At 37.6% G+C, this 22,500-nt stretch overlaps 1 protein-coding gene across 1 annotated transcript in view; it reads left to right on the top strand.

Annotated features, from left to right (window-relative positions):
- Positions 1-22,500, top strand: part of LOC308695020 (AT-rich interactive domain-containing protein 3B) — a 73,481-nt gene that overhangs the window by 37,908 nt on the left and 13,073 nt on the right. The window contains exon 5 of the mRNA XM_081372921.1: positions 21,507-21,690. Within this exon, the coding sequence (XP_081229047.1) occupies positions 21,507-21,690 (184 nt within the window). The remainder of the gene's footprint in view (positions 1-21,506; positions 21,691-22,500) is intronic.

Below are 22,500 nucleotides of genomic sequence, written 5' to 3'. Positions count from 1 at the left end.
AAAATTTTCAAGTCATGACCTAAATATGATTTTAATTTACAATAATTAATTCTAAAACTTATGTTTTGCTCGTTTCAAGCTCCCGGTTCATTCTGAGCGGATCAGTGAATCAGTGAGTCGTTGATTCAAGAACAGCTGCAATCGATTCAGTCTGATTCACGAATGAATCGTTCAGTGCGATCGCTCATTGGGTGTCGGGTTGCGATTTCTTCAGTTCGAAATATCAATGAACAACATTTTTATGAAATGTAGTGGAGTAAAAAGTATGATTTTTATGCTTTGAAATGTAGTAAAGTAAAAGTGCTCCGATAAAGATCAGAATCATCCGAGGCTGAGCCGTCCGTGAGTGATTCGCAAGCGCTTGTGTTGAGATGTTAAGGAGGTCACACAGATGTTTTATACACTACACCAGCTCCAGTTGTGGTTCGACGTCGTGTCACAGGTGCAGACGCGTCTAATCTGAACCCGATCTTCATCAGATCGCTGCAGTTAATGGAAATTCATCTGTTTCCTAAGTGCATGTTATAGGTCTTCAACAGTTCGTCTGCGCTTGTTTCACTTTTAAAAACACTTTATTTCGATAGTCCACTTTAGATATTCTACTAACTATAAGTAACTTTGCAACTACATGTCAGCTACCTGTCATTAGAGTATTAGTAGATATAAGTTACTTATAGTTAGTAGAATGTCTAAAGTGGACTATCGAAATAAAGTGGAACCAAAATGTTTTGATCTCGTGATGTTCAATCAGAAATGTGGAAACTGGATCTTCCAGTCTTGCAGGATTCTCCAATCGTTGAGTGCGCTTAAACTCCGCCCCTTCTAGAGAGAGCCACGCCCACTTCCCCAACATCCAATCAACAGCCATGCACAGGACCAGTTAGGTTCACTCACACACACACGGACACTCACAAAACACGCACATATACTCTCTCACACACACACACAAACACGCACACACATATGCCTAAACATGCACACACACACTCACACTCACATACTTGCATACACACATGCACGCACACTAAACACGTACACTCACAAAACACGCACACGTACACATACTCTCACACACACACACAAACACATGCCTAAACATGCACACACACACTCTCACACACGCACGCAACAAACTAATAAACTCATCTGATGAAATGAAACTGGTGAGATTTCTGCTGTCAAAAAATCAGTTTGTTTGCTTTTTTAATTTTATTTAAATAATCATATTTTTATAATGCATTTATTTGATTGGTAAGAATCAGCATAAATATTTAATATCCAATTAGTTAAAATCTGTTTTTTATCTATTTATTTAATTATTGGTGATAAATGTATAAATCTAGTTATTGTGTATTTCATACACGTGTGACTGACAAATATGCATCGCATTAAATCTATTAGATTGTATATGTTAAAACTGTGTAAATATTATATGCATTTCAAAATACAAATATTCAATATACAAAAGCAGTGTAAATGGGAAGTGGACTAAAAAGTAAATACATCATTTTTTTATATTTAAAATACTAATGTGATTCAATCCCATTGCAATATTTGTTTACAAAGCCTTTAATTGTATTTATAAAGAAAATGTAACATTTGATAGAAAAAATAAATAATAATTTTAAAATAAATAGTGCATGTCTTAATGGGAAGTGGACTAAAAATAGTAAATCAAAAAGAAAAATATTTTAATATTTAAAACCCCCATGCAATATTTGTTTACAAAAGCTTTCATTGTATGAGTCTATGATTCAGAAATTTCTTTGAAATTTTATGAAAAATAACATTTTAAACATGCATATTACTTATACAAATGTAATAAACTGTACAACAGCAGTTGAGCCTAAATATTTTCGAGTGAAGTTTGTTTCTCCAAATTTTGATGATATTCAGTCTCTCAATATTTTTGCATTTGCACTGAAAAAGGTCGGAATTTCTGAAAATGTTCCCAAACACTGAAAGTCTGTGGAAGTTTGTTTCCGTCACACAGAATAAAACATTTTAAAAGATAATTGTGACTTTTTATCTCACAATTCTGACTTTATATCTCACAGTTCTGACTTTATGGGCCCTATCTTGCACCCAGCGCAATTGACTTTGTACAGCGACTCATGTGTCATTCCTATTTTGCACCCGCGCACAGCGCGCTTTTCCCTCCACAGAAGCACGTCGCTAAACTAGGGAATGAACTTGCGCTCCCTGGGCAGTTCAGCGCAAAAAAGGAGGCGTGTTCCGGCGCAAACGTTCCTTCATGCTATTTTGCAGGTTTAGAAAACAATTGCGCCACTAACCAGGAAAAAATAGTTTAAAGTCAGTGGCGCGTTGCGCATGTTATTCATATGCTATTTTAAGGGCGCATGCTTGGCCATAATCAATGTAGCGTGTGCACAACGCGCATACACTTTGATTCTCTCATCTACACAGAAGCAGCAGTTTTCATTTTTGCAAATCATACATTATTATGATAGATAGATAGATAGATAGATAGATAGATAGATAGACAGACAGACAGACAGACAGACAGACAGACAGACAGACAGACAGACAGACAGACAGACAGACAGACAGACAGACAGACAGACAGACAGACAGATAGATAGATAGATAGATAGATAGACAATTTATTATAAAAGCATACATCTAGCTTACACATTTACCCAAATTATCATACGCCTTTTTAACCGAAGTTAATTTGGGTGTGTTTCTCCATCCCCAACGTCCCTGTCGAGAGCGTTGCTCTCCTCGGCTGTGAACCGCTCCTGGCGATTCCGCCGTTATAATAGGAATCCGCTTTAGAACAAGCGCGTCTGCTCTTAAAGGGAATGTGAGATGACGCTCTGATTGGTTTATTTCACGTTACGCCCAAACCACACCTATGAATAATGAAGCGACTTCCGGCCAAACCCATTTTAGATTTGCGTCGGGCGCAAGAGTCATTTATCCCGCCGGGAAAATAGCAACAGCGCCAAGATCCGCCCACAAAGTTACTTGCGCTTTGCGCTTTGACACTTGCGTTTCAGATCGTTAAAATAGGGCCCTATATCTTTATATCTCACAATTCTGACTTTATCTCACAATTCTGACTTTATATCTCACAATTCTGACTATATCACACAATTCTGACTTTATATCACACAATTCTGACTTTATATCTCAATTCTGACTTTATATCACACAATTCTGACATTATATCTCACAATTTGACTTTATAACATGCAATTCTGACTTTATATCACAATTCTGACTGTATATCTCACAATTTGACTTTATAACATGCAATTCTGACTTTATAACATGCAATTCTGACTTTATATCTCACAATTCTGACTTTATATCTCACAATTCTGACTTTATCTCACAATTCTGACTTTATGGGCCCTATTTTAACGATCTGAAACGCAAGTGTCAAAGCGCAAAGCGCAAGTAACTTTGTGGGCGGGTCTCGGCGCTGTTGCTATTTTCCCGGCGGGATAAATGACTCTTGCGCCCGGCACAAATCTAAAATGGGTTGGTCTGAAGTAGCTTCATTACTCATAGGTGTGGTTTGGGCGTAACGTGAAATAAACCAATCAGAGCGTCATCTCACATTCCCTTTAAGAGCAGACGCGCTTTTTCTAAAGCGGATTCCTATTGTAACGGCGGATTTGCCAGGCGCGCGCCAGGAGCGGTTCACAGCCAAGGAGACCGACGTTCTCGTCAGGGACGTTGGGGATGGAGAAACCCACCAAAATTAATTTCGGTTAAAAAGGCGTATGATGATTTGGGTAAATGTGTAAGCTAGATGTATGCTTTTATAATAAATGTGTAAGCTAGATGTATGCTTTTATAATAAATTGTCTGTCTGTCTGTCTGTCTGTCTGTCTGTCTGTCTGTCTGTCTATCTATCTATCTATCTATCTATCTGTCTGTCTGTCTGTCTGTCTGTCTGTCTGTCTGTCTATCTATCTATCTATCTATCTATCTATCTATCTATCATAATAATGTATGATTTGCAAAAATGAAAACTGCTGCTTCTGTGTAGATGAGAGAATCAAAGTGTATGCGCGTTGTGCACACATTACATTGATTATGGCCAAGCATGCGCCCTTAAAATAGCATATGAATAACATGCGCAACGCGCCACTGACTTTAAACTTTTTTTTCCTGGTTAGTTGCGCAATTGTTTTCTAAACCTGCAAAATAGCATGAAGGAACGTTTGCGCTGGAACACGCCTCCTTTTTGCGCTGAACCGCCCAGGGAGCGCAAGTTCATTCCCTAGTTTAGCGACGTGCTTCTGTGGAGGGAAAAGCGCGCTTTGCGCGGTTGCAAAATAGGAATGATACATGCGTCGGTGTACAAAGTCAATTGCGCTGGGTGCAAGATAGGGCCCTATATCTCACAATTCTGACTGTATATCTCACAATTTGACTTTATAACATGTAATTCTGACTTTATAACATGCAATTCTGACTTTATCTCACAATTCTGACTTTATATCTCACAATTCTGACTTTATATCTCACAATTTGACTTTATAACATGCAATTCTGACTTTATATCTCACAATTCTGACTTTATCTCACAATTTGACTTTATATCTCACAATTCTGACTTTATATCTCACAATTCTGACTTTATATCAATCAATCAATCAATCACATTTATTTATATAGCACATTTAAAAACAACACACGTTGGCCAAAGTGCTTTACATACAGCCCACTACATATAGTCTAAGATTATAAAACAAAATATAAAAACAATCTCTTACAAATTAATTACAATCAAATGCAAGAGAGAAGAGATGAGTCTTTAAATGAGATTTAAATGCATCAAGGGTGGCACAAGATCTAACATGGAGGGGTAAACTGTTCCATAAACGAGGAGCTGCAACAGAAAAGGCCCTGTCTCCTTTTGATTTAAGTCGAGACTTAGGAATGGTTAGCTGAAACCTTTGTACAGATCTTAGAGGCCTAGAGGATGTATGTATCTGAAGGAGTTCACTAATGTAACTTGGTGCCATCCCATTTAAGCCCTTAAAAACAAATAATAGCATCTTATAATTAATCCTAAATTTGACTGGAAGCCAATGAAGGGATGCTAGTACAGGTGTTATACTTTCATATTTCCTAGTCCCCGTTAAAAGTCTGGCAGCAGCATTTTGAACCAACTGCAGACGTGAAAGTGATGCATGAGAAATACCAAAATACAATGAATTACAATAATCCAATCTGGACGTAATAAAAGCATGCATAACAACTTCCAAATCATTAAAAGACAAAAAAGGCTTCAATTTTGCTATATTCCTTAATTGGAAGAAGCCACCTCTAACCACTGTATTTATATGCTTATCAAACTTTAACTCGGCATCAAAAAGAACTCCAAGACTCCGAGCTTGATTATGTTCCTTTTGATTTAAAAAGGCCTAATTGATTGATTAAATGTTTGGAAGAACTCGGAGGGCCAAACACTATCACTTCAGTCTTCGATTCATTCAAGTGGAGAAAATTAGCTGACATCCACTGCTTAATATCATTAAAACAGTCAAAGAGAGACTGCAAAGCTGAATTATCCCCCATTTTTATAGGTAGATAAAGCTGAGTATCATCGGCATAAAGATGATAATATACACTATGTTTCTTACAAATCTCAGCCAGTGGAAGCATGTAAATAGAAAACAAGACTGGACCCAATATCGATCCTTGTGGAACCCCACACTTCAATAGAGCAGAATGAGATGAAAAATGTCCTAATTCCACAGAATAAGTTCTCCCAGATAGATATGAGTTGAACCAATTTAGAGCTTTTCCTTGAATCCCTGCCCACTCTTTTAGACGCTCCAACAGTATAGCATGCACTATAGTATCAAATGCAGCAGTCAAATCAATTAAAACTAAAACTGCACACTTTCCTGAATCGACAGCCAAAAACAAGTCATTCGATACTTTGAGAAGGGCTGACTCTGTGCTGTGTTGAGCCCTAAATCCTGATTGAAACATATCAAAAATAGCATTTCCATTTAAATAAGTAGAAAGCTGTTTAAAGACAGCCTTCTCTAAAATTTTTGACAGGAAAGACAATTTTGAGATTGGCCGATAGTTCTTTAAATCAGTTGAGTCCAGATTGGCCTTTTTTAGAAGGGGTTGCACCACGGCATGCTTGAAGCAGGATGGCACCACACCACTCAATAAGCTGGAATTCACTATGGACAAAAGATCTAAACCAACCACATCTAGTACCTGAACAAGGAGGCGCGGAGGAACAATATCTAAAGAACACAGAGTGGGCTTCATTTGGCAGACTAAGTCCACCAAATCAGGAAGTGAAATTGGTTTAAAATCACTTAAATAATGTACTAATGAGGGTGGAATGACATAATCAAGGATGGGGACTGAAGGTGTAATACTAGCTGTAAGAGCATCAATTTTGTTAATGAAATACTCTAAAAAGTTATCACATGTTATCTGGGTAATATCAAGGCTTGTTGTTTTGTCAGGATTTAAAACTGAGTTTATTGTCTTGAATAACACTTTAGGATTATTTGGAATCTTTTTAATAAGATCAGAGAAGTATTTTATCTTTGCAGTTTTAGCAGCCTTCTGATATTTAATCATAGCATCCTTCAGTATATCATAAGACACCTGCAACTTATCTTTCTTCCATTGCCTCTCTGCTTTCCTCCACACTTGTCGGAGGCAACGAGTATCATTATTAAGCCATGGCTGTGGTTTGGATTTTACGCCTATGATTTTAGCAGGAGCACACGTGTCCATAATTTCATTACAGGTGGAATTGAACATTGACACAATATCATTTAAACTTAAACCAAAAGATAGGGACCCTGGGGTACGCAATACTGAAGATAATGTAGTATAAGCATTTGAAAACTCACTAGCAGTTGAAGGTTTTATAGAACGGACATACCGACCTAAAGGCTTACAATTTAACGATGAACTAAAAACTGAAATATTAAAAATAACTGGATTATGATCAGAAAAACAGGCATCCTCAATATCTATATTCAAGACAGGAACACCCAGAGATAAAATCAAATCCAAAGTATGACCAAGTTTATGAGTAGGACTTGAGACAAACTGGGTGAAATTAAATGACTCAATAAGATGTAAAAAGTCTTTTACCATGGGCTGATTAGGGCAACAGATATGCAAGTTAAAATCACCAAGTATTAGAATCCTCTCAAAACTCGGCACAACTGTGGTTAAAAACTCAGAGAATTCTTGAATAAACAGTTTGTTGTATTTCGGGGGTCTATATATAAGAGCACAAATAACTGGACAGTTTAAATCTACGTTAACCAGCTGCAACTCAAAACTAGAATAATCCTGTACTACTAACAAGCGACATTTGAAACGGTTATTAAATATAGTAGCAACCCCTCCCCCCCTACCAGATGACCGTGGAGTGCTTAAAAAGTTGAAGTCACTTGGCGAGGTTTCAGATAAATAGTCAAGATCACCATCATTAAGCCAAGTTTCAGTCACAAACAGAAAGTCCAGTTCCCGAGATGAAATAAAATCATTTAATATAAAGGTCTTATTTGAGATGGACCTGGCATTTATTAAAGCCATCTTCAAATTATTGGCTGTAGATACATTTGGGGAGGTGTTGATAAACAATCTCTGATTTGAGACAAACTCCAGAGCTCTAAGATTATGAAAGTTTACTCCACCTCCATGAAACTTTGTGCGCACTGTTCTACAATAGAGCGTTGATTCTGGATGCTCCGGGAAAACATAGTGAAGAGAAGAGTACCTTGCTGCAAGGGAGGACGAAGAATACCGTCTGCTTGGTGATAAACAGAGACTGATGTCATCCACTGCTGACGACTCGGAACATCTGACAAAGACTCCGGTGGATTTTTTGAATCTCGCCAGAACACCGCCTCTCTTCCCCCGTTTCCTATGCCGTTTCTTCCGATGAAGCGAACAATCCGGTGTGCAACAGATGTTTGCCGGTAGACGGGCTAAAAGTACAGAGTCAAACGGCTTCTGTCCACACGAATTCCAAACGCGCACATCCGTGACAAGATTACGAATACTTAGCAGGTATTCGCGATCATAGATATGGAGTGTGGCAACTCTTTCTACAGATAGACAAAAGAGTAGAAAAAGTACAAACACAAACGCCAGGCGACGGCTTGCCGACAGGTACACTGGCGCCATCTTGCCTCAACGTATATTAAAGGTCCCGTTATATCTCACAATTCCGACTTTATCTCACAATTCTGACTTTATATCTCACAATTCCGACTTTATCTCACAATTCTGACTTTATATCTCACAATTCTGACTTTATATCTCACAATTCCGACTTTATCTCACAATTCTGACTTTATCTCACAATTCTGACTTTATATCTCACAATTCTGACTTTATATCTCACAATTTGACTATAACATGCAATTCTGACTTTATATCTCACAATTCTGACTTTATATCTCACAATTTGACTATAACATGCAATTCTGACTTTATATCTCACAATTCTGACTTTATATCTCACAATTCCGACTTTATCTCACAATTCTGACTTTATATCTCACAATTCTGACTTTATATCTCACAATTCTGACTTTATATCTCACAATTCTGACTTTATCTCACAATTCTGACTTTATATCTCACAATTCTGACTTTATATCTCACAATTTGACTATAACATGCAATTCTGACTTTATATCTCACAATTCTGACTTTATATCTCACAATTTGACTATAACATGCAATTCTGACTTTATATCTCACAATTCTGACTTTATATCTCACAATTCTGACTTTATCTCACAATTTGACTTTATAACATGCAATTCTGACTTTATATCTCACAATTCTGACTTTATATCTCACAATTCCGACTTTATCTCACAATTCTGACTTTATATCTCACAATTCTGACTTTATCTCACAATTCTGACTTTATATCTCACAATTCTGACTTTATATCTCACAATTCTGACTTTATATCTCACAATTCTGACTTTATATCTCACAATTCTGACTTTATCTCACAATTTGACTTTATAACATGCAATTCTGACTTTATATCTCACAATTCTGACTTTATATCTCACAATTCCGACTTTATCTCACAATTCTGACTTTATATCTCACAATTCTGACTTTATCTCACAATTCTGACTTTATATCTCACAATTTGACTTTATAACATGCAATTCTGACTTTATCTCACAATTCTGACTTTATATCTCACAATTCTGACTTTATATCTCACAATTTGACTTTATAACATGCAATTCTGACTTTATATCTCACAATTCTGACTTTATATCTCACAATTCCGACTTTATCTCACAATTCTGACTTTATCTCACAATTCTGACTTTATATCTCACAATTCTGACTGTATATCTCACAATTTGACTTTATAACATGCAATTCTGACTTTATAACATGCAATTCTGACTTTATATCTCACAATTCTGACTTTATATCTCACAATTCTGACTATATCTCAATTCTGACTTTATATCACACAATTCTGACTTTATATCTCACAATTCTGACTATCACACAATTCTGACTTTATATCTCAATTCTGACTTTATATCTCACAATTCTGACATTATAACATGCAATTCTGACTATATCACACAATTCTGACTATAACTCACAATTCTGACTTTATATCTCACAATTCTGACTTTATATCTCACAATTCTGACTTTATAACATGCAATTCTGACTTTATAACATGCAATTCTGACTTTATATCTCACAATTCTGACTTTATATCTCAGTTCTGACTTTATATCACAATTCTGACTTTATATCTCACAATTCTGACTATATCACACAATTCTGACTTAATATCTCACAATTCTGACTTTATATCTCACAATTCTGACTTTATAACATGCAATTCTGACTATATCACACAATTCTGACTATAACTCACAATTCTGACTTTATATCTCACAATTCTGACTTTATAACATGCAATTCTGACTATATCACACAATTCTGACTATAACTCACAATTCTGACTTTATATCTCACAATTCTGACTTTATATCTCACAATTCTGACTTTATAACATGCAATTCTGACTTTATAACATGCAATTCTGACTTTATATCTCACAATTCTGACTTTATATCTCAATTCTGACTTTATATCACAATTCTGACTTTATATCTCACAATTCTGACTATATCACACAATTCTGACTTAATATCTCACAATTCTGACTTTATATCTCAATTCTGACTTTATATCACACAACTCTGACTTTATATCACACAATTCTGACTATATCACACAATTCTGACTTTATATCTCAATTCTGACTTTATATCTCACAATTCTGACATTATATCTCACAATTCTGACTTTATAACATGCAATTCTGACTTTATAACATGCAATTCTGACTTTATATCTCACAATTCTGACTTTATATCTCAATTCTGACTTTATATCACAATTCTGACTTTATATCTCACAATTCTGACTATATCACACAATTCTGACTTTATATCTCACAATTCTGATTTTATAACATGCAATTCTGACTATATCACACAATTCTGACTATAACTCACAATTCTGACTTTATATCTCACAATTCTGACTTTATAACATGCAATTCTGACTTTATAACATGCAATTCTGACTTTATATCACAATTCTGACTTTATATCTCAATTCTGACTTTATATCACAATTCTGACTTTATATCTCACAATTCTGACTATAACTCACAATTCTGACTTTTTATCTCACAATTCTGACTTTTTATCTCACAATTCTGACTTTATATCTCACAATTCTGACTTTATATCTCACAATTCTGACTATAACTCACAATTCTGACTTTATATCTCACAATTCTGACTTTATATCTCACAATTCTGACTTTATAACATGCAATTCTGACTTTATAACATGCAATTCTGACTTTATATCTCACAATTCTGACTTTATATCTCAATTCTGACTTTATATCACAATTCTGACTTTATATCTCACAATTCTGACTATAACTCACAATTCTGACTTTTTATCTCACAATTCTGACTTTATATCTCACAATTCTGACTTTTTATCTCACAATTCTGACTTTATATCTCACAATTCTGACTTTATATCTCACAATTTGACTTTATAACATGCAATTCTGACTTTATATCACAATTCTGGCTATATATCTCTTGACTTTATATCTCACAATTCTGACTTTATGTCTCACAATTCTGACTTTATAACATGCAATTCTGACTTTATATCTCACAATTCTGACTTTATATCTCACAATTCTGACTTTATCTCACAATTCTGACTTTATATCTCACAATTCTGACTTTATATCACACAATTCTGACTTTATATCACACAATTCTGACTTTATATCTCACAATTTGACTTTATAACATGCAATTCTGACTTTATATCTCACAATTCTGACTTTATATCTCACAATTCTGACTTTATATCTCACAATTCTGACTTTATATCTCACAATTCTGACTTTATATCACACAATTCTGACTTTATATCTCACAATTCTGACTTTATATCTCACAATTCTGACTTTATATCATACAATTCTGACTTTATATCTCACAATTTTGACTTTATATCTCAATTCTGACTTTATATCTCACAATTCTGACTTTATATCTCACAATTCTGACTTTATATCTCACAATTCTGACTTTATAACATGCAATTCTGACTATATCACACAATTCTGACTATAACTCACAATTCTGACTTTATATCTCACAATTCTGACTTTATATCTCACAATTCTGACTTTATAACATGCAATTCTGACTTTATAACATGCAATTCTGACTTTATATCTCACAATTCTGACTTTATATCTCACAATTCTGACTATAACTCACAATTCTGACTTTTTATCTCACAATTCTGACTTTTTATCTCACAATTCTGACTTTATATCTCACAATTCTGACTTTATATCTCACAATTCTGACTTTATATCTCACAATTCTGACTATAACTCACAATTCTGACTTTATATCTCACAATTCTGACTTTATATCTCACAATTCTGACTTTATAACATGCAATTCTGACTTTATAACATGCAATTCTGACTTTATATCTCACAATTCTGACTTTATATCTCAATTCTGACTTTATATCACAATTCTGACTTTATATCTCACAATTCTGACTATAACTCACAATTCTGACTTTTTATCTCACAATTCTGACTTTATATCTCACAATTCTGACTTTTTATCTCACAATTCTGACTTTATATCTCACAATTCTGACTTTATATCTCACAATTTGACTTTATAACATGCAATTCTGACTTTATATCACAATTCTGGCTATATATCTCTTGACTTTATATCTCACAATTCTGACTATATATCTCACAATTCTGACTTTATGTCTCACAATTCTGACTTTATAACATGCAATTCTGACTTTATAACATGCAATTCTGACTTTATAACATGCAATTCTGACTTTATATCTCACAATTCTGACTTTATCTCACAATTCTGACTTTATATCTCACAATTCTGACTTTATATCACACAATTCTGACTTTATATCACACAATTCTGACTTTATATCACACAATTCTGACTTTATATCTCACAATTTGACTTTATAACATGCAATTCTGACTTTATATCTCACAATTCTGACTTTATATCTCACAATTCTGACTTTATATCTCACAATTCTGACTTTATATCACACAATTCTGACTTTATATCTCACAATTCTGACTTTATATCTCACAATTCTGACTTTATATCATACAATTCTGACTTTATATCTCACAATTTTGACTTTATATCTCAATTCTGACTTTATATCTCACAATTGTTACCTTTTTTATTTTTTTATTCTGTGGCGGAAACAAGCTTCCATAGAAAGTCAGTGTTTTTAGACCACATTTAGTTTCAGACCATCCCCTTTTGAGCAGGTTTGGAGTAACATGAGGGTGAATGGCCAGTGTTCGGCTGAACTGGTCCTGTAATATCAGATCATGTGTGTGTTTCATGCACCAGAATGAGCTGTTCTGCAGGATCGTCCCACCGCCGGCTCTTCCGCCTCGAGGGCCTCTGAAACCCGATGAAGTGTGTGTGGGGCTGGATCAGGGGCCCGTGTCTCACAGCGTGATTGATGAACCTCTGAAACACACAACACGAGGAAGACATGAAGCTTTCTTCATAGCAAAACACCAGTTCACTGCCACTGGAGCCAGTGATTTATCGGAGACAGGGTGCGGGCCCTTGAATCAGCGCTTTATTCTTAGTCCCTATATATTTATCTCTGATTATAAGAGTGCGTAAATGCGTTTTCGGTCCAAAATAACATTCTGGATGTATTTTAAATGATATGTTAGAAGCTGAAAGGCATGTATCATTTCTCTCTGGATGGTTATAAATGTCTCCTCGTCCTGTCGCTCTTTTCTTTTCCTCTCGCCTCGCGCCGAAAGACACTCAATCACTGCAGCTGTTCCTACTTTAAATGTGATAAATGTCATGTTTTTCATAGTTATTACCACATCCAGTTCCGTCTGCCGATTTGGAAATATTTAATCAATCTTTGACAGCTCTGCGAAAAATCTGCTTTTTTTGTTTTTCTTGTTTTCCGATATAGTTATCATGCTTATAACAAGATATATTTCCCTGAGAAGGTCAGAAAAATAATTTAATTCGAAAGGAAAATAATAAAAAATTTCTGACCTCACTGACACATACAGCTTTTTCTTGTTTTATGCAAAAACATCACAAAATTAGTGATATTTTCTGAAATCATCAGTGAATATATCTTGTTTTAAGGACAACTTACTGTGTTGGAAAACAAGACAAAAAACTTTGCAACAAAGAAAACATTTAAATAGTTGCATGTCTATCTTTATACTGTATTATGTGTCTGTGAACTGCATCATCAATATTTACCACTAGATAATAACCAGGTGGAAAAATTGAACACTTTCTTTATTTGTGTAATAGATACATACGTCGTTTAAACTAGTTAGACTAGTTTAATTTAATATCATACCAATTACAAACAGCAGCAGCTTGTTAGGAAAACTTCCTTCACATCTGCACTTCCGTTCAACGGCTTAAAGTCTCCATTTAGTCGATCATTTTATCCCTTAAAGGTCCCGTTCTATGCCCCTTTTCACAAGATGTAAAATAAGTCTCTGATGTCCCCAGAGTGTGTATGTGAAGTTTGAGCTCAAAATACCCAACAGATCATTTTTTACAGCATGTTTAAATTGACATTTTTTGGGGCTCAGAAAAACGAGCCGTTTCAGTGTGTCCCCTTTAAATGCAAATGAGCTGCTGCTGGACGACACAGGGGGCGGAGCTTCATGAGCTCGCGCTCAGTCTGTCAGGACAAATTCATCTCACGGAATGATGATAATATCAGAAACTCTCAGTAACGGCGTTCATTTCGAGTCGGACAATAATGCCTACAGAGTCAGATTGCTGTATAGAGATGAAACAGGTATAGTTTAGTAGTTTAATTACGGTTATTATAACGTATTTGTCATCTGCTTGTAGGCTATGTATCCATTATTTATTAATAGCCTACAAGTCTGCTGTCTGAATGATGATCAAACATGTACTGATGAGTTTAATAAAGTTTATTGTACATCACACAAAAGATGAAGCGTCAGTTTTACTTCAGAAAATCACCGTAAGAGCTGAGTAAACACAGTAGGCTAAGTTATAAGAAGTGCGCAAGTAGCCAGTAGAGTTGAGGGAGCATTCCTGTGGGCGGAGGTTAGTCAAGAAACGGTTCTGGTGATGTCACTAATGCAGGATGTAGAGGGGTGTAGTCCAATCGAGCCGTTTTTTGTAGTCAACTTCTGTTAATTAAAATATCTCGCTTGGCATTGAACTTTGAGCTTTATAATTTTACAGATATTATTTATGCTCTAACAGCAACATTACACACTAACTAAAGTTTGAAACATGGAATCGCATGCAACGGGACCTTTAAAACTCATCTTTGATCACCAAAATGACATATTTAAAAGTTTTTTCCTTAAAAAATGTTTCTTGAGCATCAAATCATCATATTAGAGTGATTTCTGAAGGATCATGTGACATTGAAGACTGGAGTAATGATGCTGAACATTCAGCTTTGATCACAGGAATAAATTACACTTTACTGTATATTAAAATAGAAAACAGCTGATTTAAAGTGCAATAATATTTTGTGATTTGTACTGTTTTTAATTTGATAAATTCAACTTTGATCATAGAAATAAATTACACTTTACTATATATTCACATAGAAAACAACTGATTTAAAGTGCAATAATATTTCACATTTGTACTGTATTTTTGACCAAATAAGCGCACCCTGACCCCAGACTGGTGAATAAAGCAATAGTTGTGTGTCTCCAGCACTAATGATCTCTCTCCAGCTGACGGCTTCATCTTTACTCATTGATTATAATGGGAAGTGGCTGTTGTCTTTATCTGACCTCTGACAAGGGTGTGTGTGACCCCATGGTGTGTGTGTGTGACCTCAGGGTGTGTGTGTGTGACCTCCGGCTGTGACCCGAGAGCATCTTACAGTGTGTTTGATGTGAAAGAAGCTGCTTGTGAAGTGTGTTTCTCCATGAGGGTCTGCTCGTGTTTCGATGAGGTGTTGATAAGATCCTGATCTCTTCTGCTCCCCGGAGGATCACACACACACTCCGGTTACACACAAATTGGCCGTCTCACTTTTCGCGCCGTCGAGGCTTTTGAGTGCCGTCCTCTGCTGTCCTGCTTTTATCTGTCCAGGTGAGCCGTCCTCATGATCCGGAGTCTCGTTACACGGCTCTCTTCAGTTTAGTTCAGTGCGCCTCATTGCAGACAGTGTTGTTTTTATTTTATTTTTTATAAAGCAAACAATGCAATACAGAAGTACATAAAGAAAACCACAGCAAAAAACAAATATAGACAAATATAGATGTTGAAAAAGCAAGTATCAGACAAATAAGCTAGTTGACGACAAACTAGAAAAGAACGCATAATACGAGAGGAAACAGATGGACCAGTTTTCACTCAGAAATTGCGAGTGAATTTCGCAAAAGGAACGGCACTGAATTAAATGTGAAATTTTTAAGTGAATAAACTGAAATTATTTCTTTTTTTTTCATAGATGTGACATAAATGTATCTGTCATTGAATCATTCATTCAAGAGATTTGCTTCAAAAACTCGTGCGTTCTGATTGGCTGACTCCGCCCACACACTCTTCTGATTGGCTGACTCTGCCCACACACTGGTCTGATTGACTGACTCCGCCCACACACTGATCTGATTGGCTGACTCCGCCCACACACTCTTCTGATTGATTGACTCCGCCCACACACTGTTCTGAGTGGCTGACTCCACCCACACACTGTTCTGATTGGCTGTGGGTTTTGATTGATTGGCGCATCTCGCAGTCGCGTCACGTCTAGTGTGGACAGACACATTATTTGTCACTGGAATCTTATGGCATCGCGTCTGGTTAGGACACGGTGTAATCAATTAAACATTTTAAATAGACTCCAACAATTAATTATAATAATATGCTAAAATATGCTTCTACTATAATTATGCATCATTTGCATACGGACATGATGAAGGATTCCTCAAATCATGTGTCTGTCTTTCAAGTAAATCTGGTAAATCTAACACATCAAATCAAATGTAAACAATATTAATATAACTGGTAAAACTTTATAATAAGGTCTCATTTGTTAATATTAGTTAATGCACTAAATAACAATGAGCAGTGTATATTAAAGCATTTATTACCTTGTTAATGTTAGTTAATAAAAATGTTGACGGTGCATTAACTAATGTTAACAGAACTAAATGTTCAGATGAATGCAGTATTGTTCGTTGTTAGTTAATGTGATCCGCTGTAATTAACTAATGTTAACAAATGAAATTAGTTTCATCCTGGTTTTTGATCCGGATGTTATTAATGAACAGTACGATTGGATGCCGATACGTGTGTGTACTTTCAGTTCTTGTAAACAAATACGATTCGTTTGATGCAGAAAATGGAAATTTCTTTCCGCCAGGATTTGTTTGTGATTCTCGTTGTTTTTCCTGTCGTCTACGACATGTTTTTGTGTGCATATGGAAATGTTTCAACGTAGTTTTCCATTATTGCACTGAGGAAGAGTCACGATTAATCCTGGGAGTTTGTTTGATAGTCAATGTCCATTTTCACTCATATTTTGGTCAAAATGAGTCCGTATTGATTTCAGGATTGCTGGTAAACACAAACACGGATCATAATATTAATGCATGTGTACACTACCAGTCAACAGTTTTGGATCGGTGAGATTTTTAATGTCTTTAAAGGAAGTCTCTTCTGCTCACCAAGGCTGCATTTATTAGATTGAAAATACAACAACAACAAAAACAGTAATATATATATATATTATAATTTAAAATAAGTGTTTTCTATGTGAATATACAGTAAAGTGTAATTTATTCCTGTGATCAAAGCTGAATGTTCAGCATCATTACTCCAGTCTTCAGTGTCACATGATCCTTCAGAAATCACTCTAATATGAGGATTTGATGATCAAGAAACATTTATGATTATTATCAGTGTTGAAAACAGTTATTTACATTTTTATTTCAGTATTCTTTGATGAATAGAAAGTTCAGAAGAACAGCATTTATCTGAAAAAGCTTGTGTAACATTAAACACTACCGTTCAAAAGTTTGGGGTCAATAAGAATTATTTATTTTATTTTTTGGGGGGAAAGAAATAAAATAAATCAATACTTTTATTCATCAAGGATTAATTAAACTGATCAAAAGTGACAGTAAAGACATTTATGATGTTAAAATATATTCTATTTCAAATAAATGCTTTTTGATGTACGAGTGACGTGCATGTAAACACCTGCTGTTGTAACGGACATGTAGTGTGTGTGTGTGTGTGTGTGTGTGTGTGTGTGTGTGTGTGTGTGTGTGTGTGTGTGTGTGTGTGTGTGTGTGTGTGTGTGTGTGTGTGTGTGTGTGTGTGTGTGTGTGAGAATCCGTCAGTCATGAGTCACGGGCCAGACTAAATATAGCAGATTCCCTGCAGTCATTGAGCGTTACCTTTTATGTCCCTGACCTGTCATTAAAAATAAATCAAACCTGTGTGTGTGTGTGTGTGTGTGTGTGTGTGTGTGTGTGTGTGTGTGTGTGTGTGTGTGTGTGTGTGTGTGTGTGTGTGTGTGTGTGTGTGTGTGTGTGTGTGTGTGTGTGTGAGTGTGTGAGTGTGTGAGTGAGTGAGTGAGTGTGAGCGAGCGAGCGAGCGTGCGTGCGTGTGTGTGTACCGGAGTCATCTGTGCGCTCTTGGAGAAACTCGGTCCCTGTGTGTGTGTGTGTGTGTGTGTGTGTCTCTCTGGCGTGGAGCCGGTCACTCTCTGCCTCTGAATTATTGACGGCACGTCCGTCATGTGAAATCAGCCATATGTAATGCGCCGCGCTGATGTTTGACGGTCAGGATATTGATTGAGTTCGGCAGAACGCTGTTCTCAGCGCATCGGGTTACAGGTCAAACACTGTCGCCCTTTACATCATCATCATCATCATCATCATCTCAGAGAATCACATCAGAATCACTGCTTATATATTTAGTTTTATGTATGTATATATATATATATATATATTTATCTATTTGTGTGTGTGTGTGAGAGAGAGAGAGTGTGTGATATTGTGTGTGAGAGTGGATGTGAGTGTGTGTGTGTGTGTGAGCGAGCAAGTGTGCGATTGTGCAAAAGTGTGTGTTTGAGTGTGTCCTTGTGTGATAGTGTGTGTGTGTGATAATGTGTGTTTTGCGCGCTCTGCATACAGCCAGACGTTTTCCTGATGCTCTTCATGTGCAAACACACACACACACACACACACACACAGAAGTACAAGGGCCTCAAACGCTGCGTGACCTCTGACCCTGCCGGCCATTAATCACTCCGCTCCTGATGGGCTCGTCCCACTGGGAGAATCAAGCCAGCAAGGCATGATGGGAGTGTTAGCCGAGGGCCAATCAGGACGCAGCTCCAGCCAGCGGCGGCGCCTCACTGACACTGCAGCCAATCGGCCGTTTATACAGAGAGCGTCCGGGAACAAACACTGAGCTTCTGTGCAGTAACACACTCAGTGTGACTTTAGTTTAAATTACATGTTTATATTTAGGGTCAGTAACATTTCCTTTAATTATTTCTTTAAAAATAGCATTAATTTGATCAAAAGTGACAGTTCTAATGTTACAAAAGATGTAAAAGAACAATGTAAATAAATATATGGATATATATATGTGTATATGTTCTGTTTCTATCGCTCTCTCCTGTGTTCAGTACTAGAGGACGGTTGGTGTGTGTGTGTGTGTGTGTGTGTGTGTGTGTGTAACTGCAGTCAGTATTAATCATTCAGGACTGTTTCTATTGTTCGCTCTCTATTCTCCGTGTGGCTTCTTGCTGACCGGCGCTTTAATTCAGCCATCAATAACCTCGGCCTGACCTTTGACCCCTGCGGTTGCACTAATTGTTTGATGTTGTGTTGATGGTCAGAGGCATTAAATGATGTCTAAAAAGATGTTTCTGGACCTGATCTCCCATAGTGCCGAGCAAAACACACACTGAATGGCTTTTGTGTTGACGTGTGCGTGTCGGGGCGCGCCATGCGACCTTTGAACCCGGAGTGTTTTTCATTGCACGTTCTCGCACGTTTGTGAGCCTTTCTATAGGACTCTGCTGATAAGAATCTCTCTAGTCTGTTTCTTCAAGGAGGTTTTCCCACTGATTCACTCCGAGCCGTTGTGTAATGTTCATAATCGTACAGTCAAACCAACATTTATTCAGAACATTTCTCACATGTCACAGTTTATTCGCTATAGTTTAGAAAACGGTAATAAAATATGAGCAGAACTCAGTTGATGTTTGACTGGTTTTGTCCGTCCTTCTGTTAGACTGTCTCACACATGAATTATGTTGAATATCTGTCAGCTGTTAAATTTAACTACACAATTAGATAATACCAGTTTAGCTCAACCAATCACCAAGCAATGCTTCATTGTGTTCAGTCTGTGTGTAAAAAGAGCATTAGCAATTAAAGACAACACACTTCAGCAGAACATGATCAGCTCAAAGTGTCCCAATCATTTTTTGCTCCCAAATGTTTATAAATGTCACTGGTAGTCTCTGTATGAAGAATATTTAGGTTTAATATGTAGGGCTGGGTATCGATTCAAATGTTCCAATTCGATACTCTCAGTACCGTATGCCTCTGAATCTGTGCCTTTATATCAGTATTACATGTATTTCTAGATCACAGGTCCAGTGGGATTGAATGTGAGATTGAATAAGTCACTCAATAACGTCCACAATGGTTCCTAATGCTAATACTGCCCTGTATAAAGTGTTTTGGCTTTTAGTATGAATATGTTAGCCGTACTGTTAGCTATTAGCTAGTGTGCTCCAAAACAATGACAAAATTCACATTTAGAAGAGCAAACCTAATGTTGAAAATGAAAATCAGGTTGACGTCAGAAACAACATCAGTCGAGTTCTGACTTCAGTCTGACGTCAACGCGACTTTCACTTCCAGCCAAACTCCTCCCGACTGACGTTACACTCTCCACTCGAGCAGCTCGACGGAAATGTAGAGGAGTAAAAGTACGATATTTGTCTTTCAGATGTAGTGAAGTTAAAGTAGAGTTTCCAGAAACATAATACTCAAGTAAGTGTAGTTTGTTACTGTCCAACTCTGATCAAAATAACAAATTTAACCTAAATAAACGTAAAATAATAATATAAACAACCAAAACAGACTCACACACACTCTCACATACACACACACTTACATACACACACTCTCACACACACACACTCTCACATACACTCTCACATACACATACACTCTCACATACACACTCTCACATACACATACTCACACACTTACATACACACACAGACACAAACACACACACAGTCACTCAGACACAGAAACACACACACACACACACACACACACACACACACACACACACACACACACACACACACACACACACACACAGTTGAGTTCTATATTAATGTGCTGTTCATTGATCTCTGATTGTTTTGTTGCTAAGCAACCACACACAGACACAAACACACACACAGTCACTCAGACACAGAAACATACACACACACACACACACACACACACACACACACATAAACACACACACACACACACACACACACACACACACACACACACACACAGTTGAGTTCTATATTAATGTGCTGTTCATTGATCTCTGATTGTTTTGTTGCTAAGCAACCACACACAGCCTACGGTGAACTGCATTACTTGGCAGAAGAAATGTTTATTAGGATTATCGGGTTTATTCTTCGTGTCATGAATGATTTATTGATCGTGGGTTTGAGCTCCGGCCTCTGATTTATAACAGCAGTGACAGCGAGGACTCCGGTGAACAGGAACACACACACACACACACACACTCTCTGATGCCGGTGTGTTTCCGCAGGGACTCCGGTGAACAGGATCCCCATCATGGCGAAGCAGGTCCTGGATCTGTTCATGCTGTATAAGCTGGTGACGGAGAAGGGCGGACTGGTGGAGGTCATCAACAAGAAGATCTGGAGGGAGATCACCAAGGGTCTGAGCCTGCCCACCTCCATCACCAGCGCCGCCTTCACGCTGCGCACGCAGTACGACACACACACACACACACACCTCCATCACCAGCGCCGCCTTCACGCTGCGCACGCAGTACGACACACACACACACACACACACACACACACACACCTCCATCACCAGCGCCGCCTTCACGCTGCGCACGCAGTACGACACACACACACACACCTCCATCACCAGCGCCGCCTTCACGCTGCGCACGCAGTACGACACACACACACACACCTCCATCACCAGCGCCGCCTTCACGCTGCGCACGCAGTACGACACACACACACACACACACACACACACACACACACACACACACCTCCATCACCAGCGCCGCCTTCACGCTGCGCACGCAGTACGACACACACACACACACACACACACACACACACACACACCTCCATCACCAGCGCCGCCTTCACGCTGCGCACGCAGTACGACACACACACACACACACACACACTCACACACACACCTCCATCACCAGCGCCGCCTTCACGCTGCGCACGCAGTACGACACACACACACACACACACACACACACACACCTCCATCACCAGCGCCGCCTTCAGGCTGCGCACGCAGTACGACACACACACACACACACACACACTCACACACACACCTCCATCACCAGCGCCGCCTTCACACACACACACACACACACTCACACACACACCTCCATCACCAGCGCCGCCTTCACACACACACACACACACACTCACACACACACCTCCATCACCAGCGCCGCCTTCACACACACACACACACACACTCACACACACACCTCCATCACCAGCGCCGCCTTCAGGCTGCGCACGCAGTACGAC

Source organism: Scardinius erythrophthalmus, assembly GCF_964197995.2.
Source record: "Scardinius erythrophthalmus genome assembly, chromosome: 8".
Lineage (NCBI taxonomy): Eukaryota > Metazoa > Chordata > Actinopteri > Cypriniformes > Leuciscidae > Scardinius > Scardinius erythrophthalmus.
This window is presented reverse-complemented; position numbering and strand designations above follow the sequence as displayed.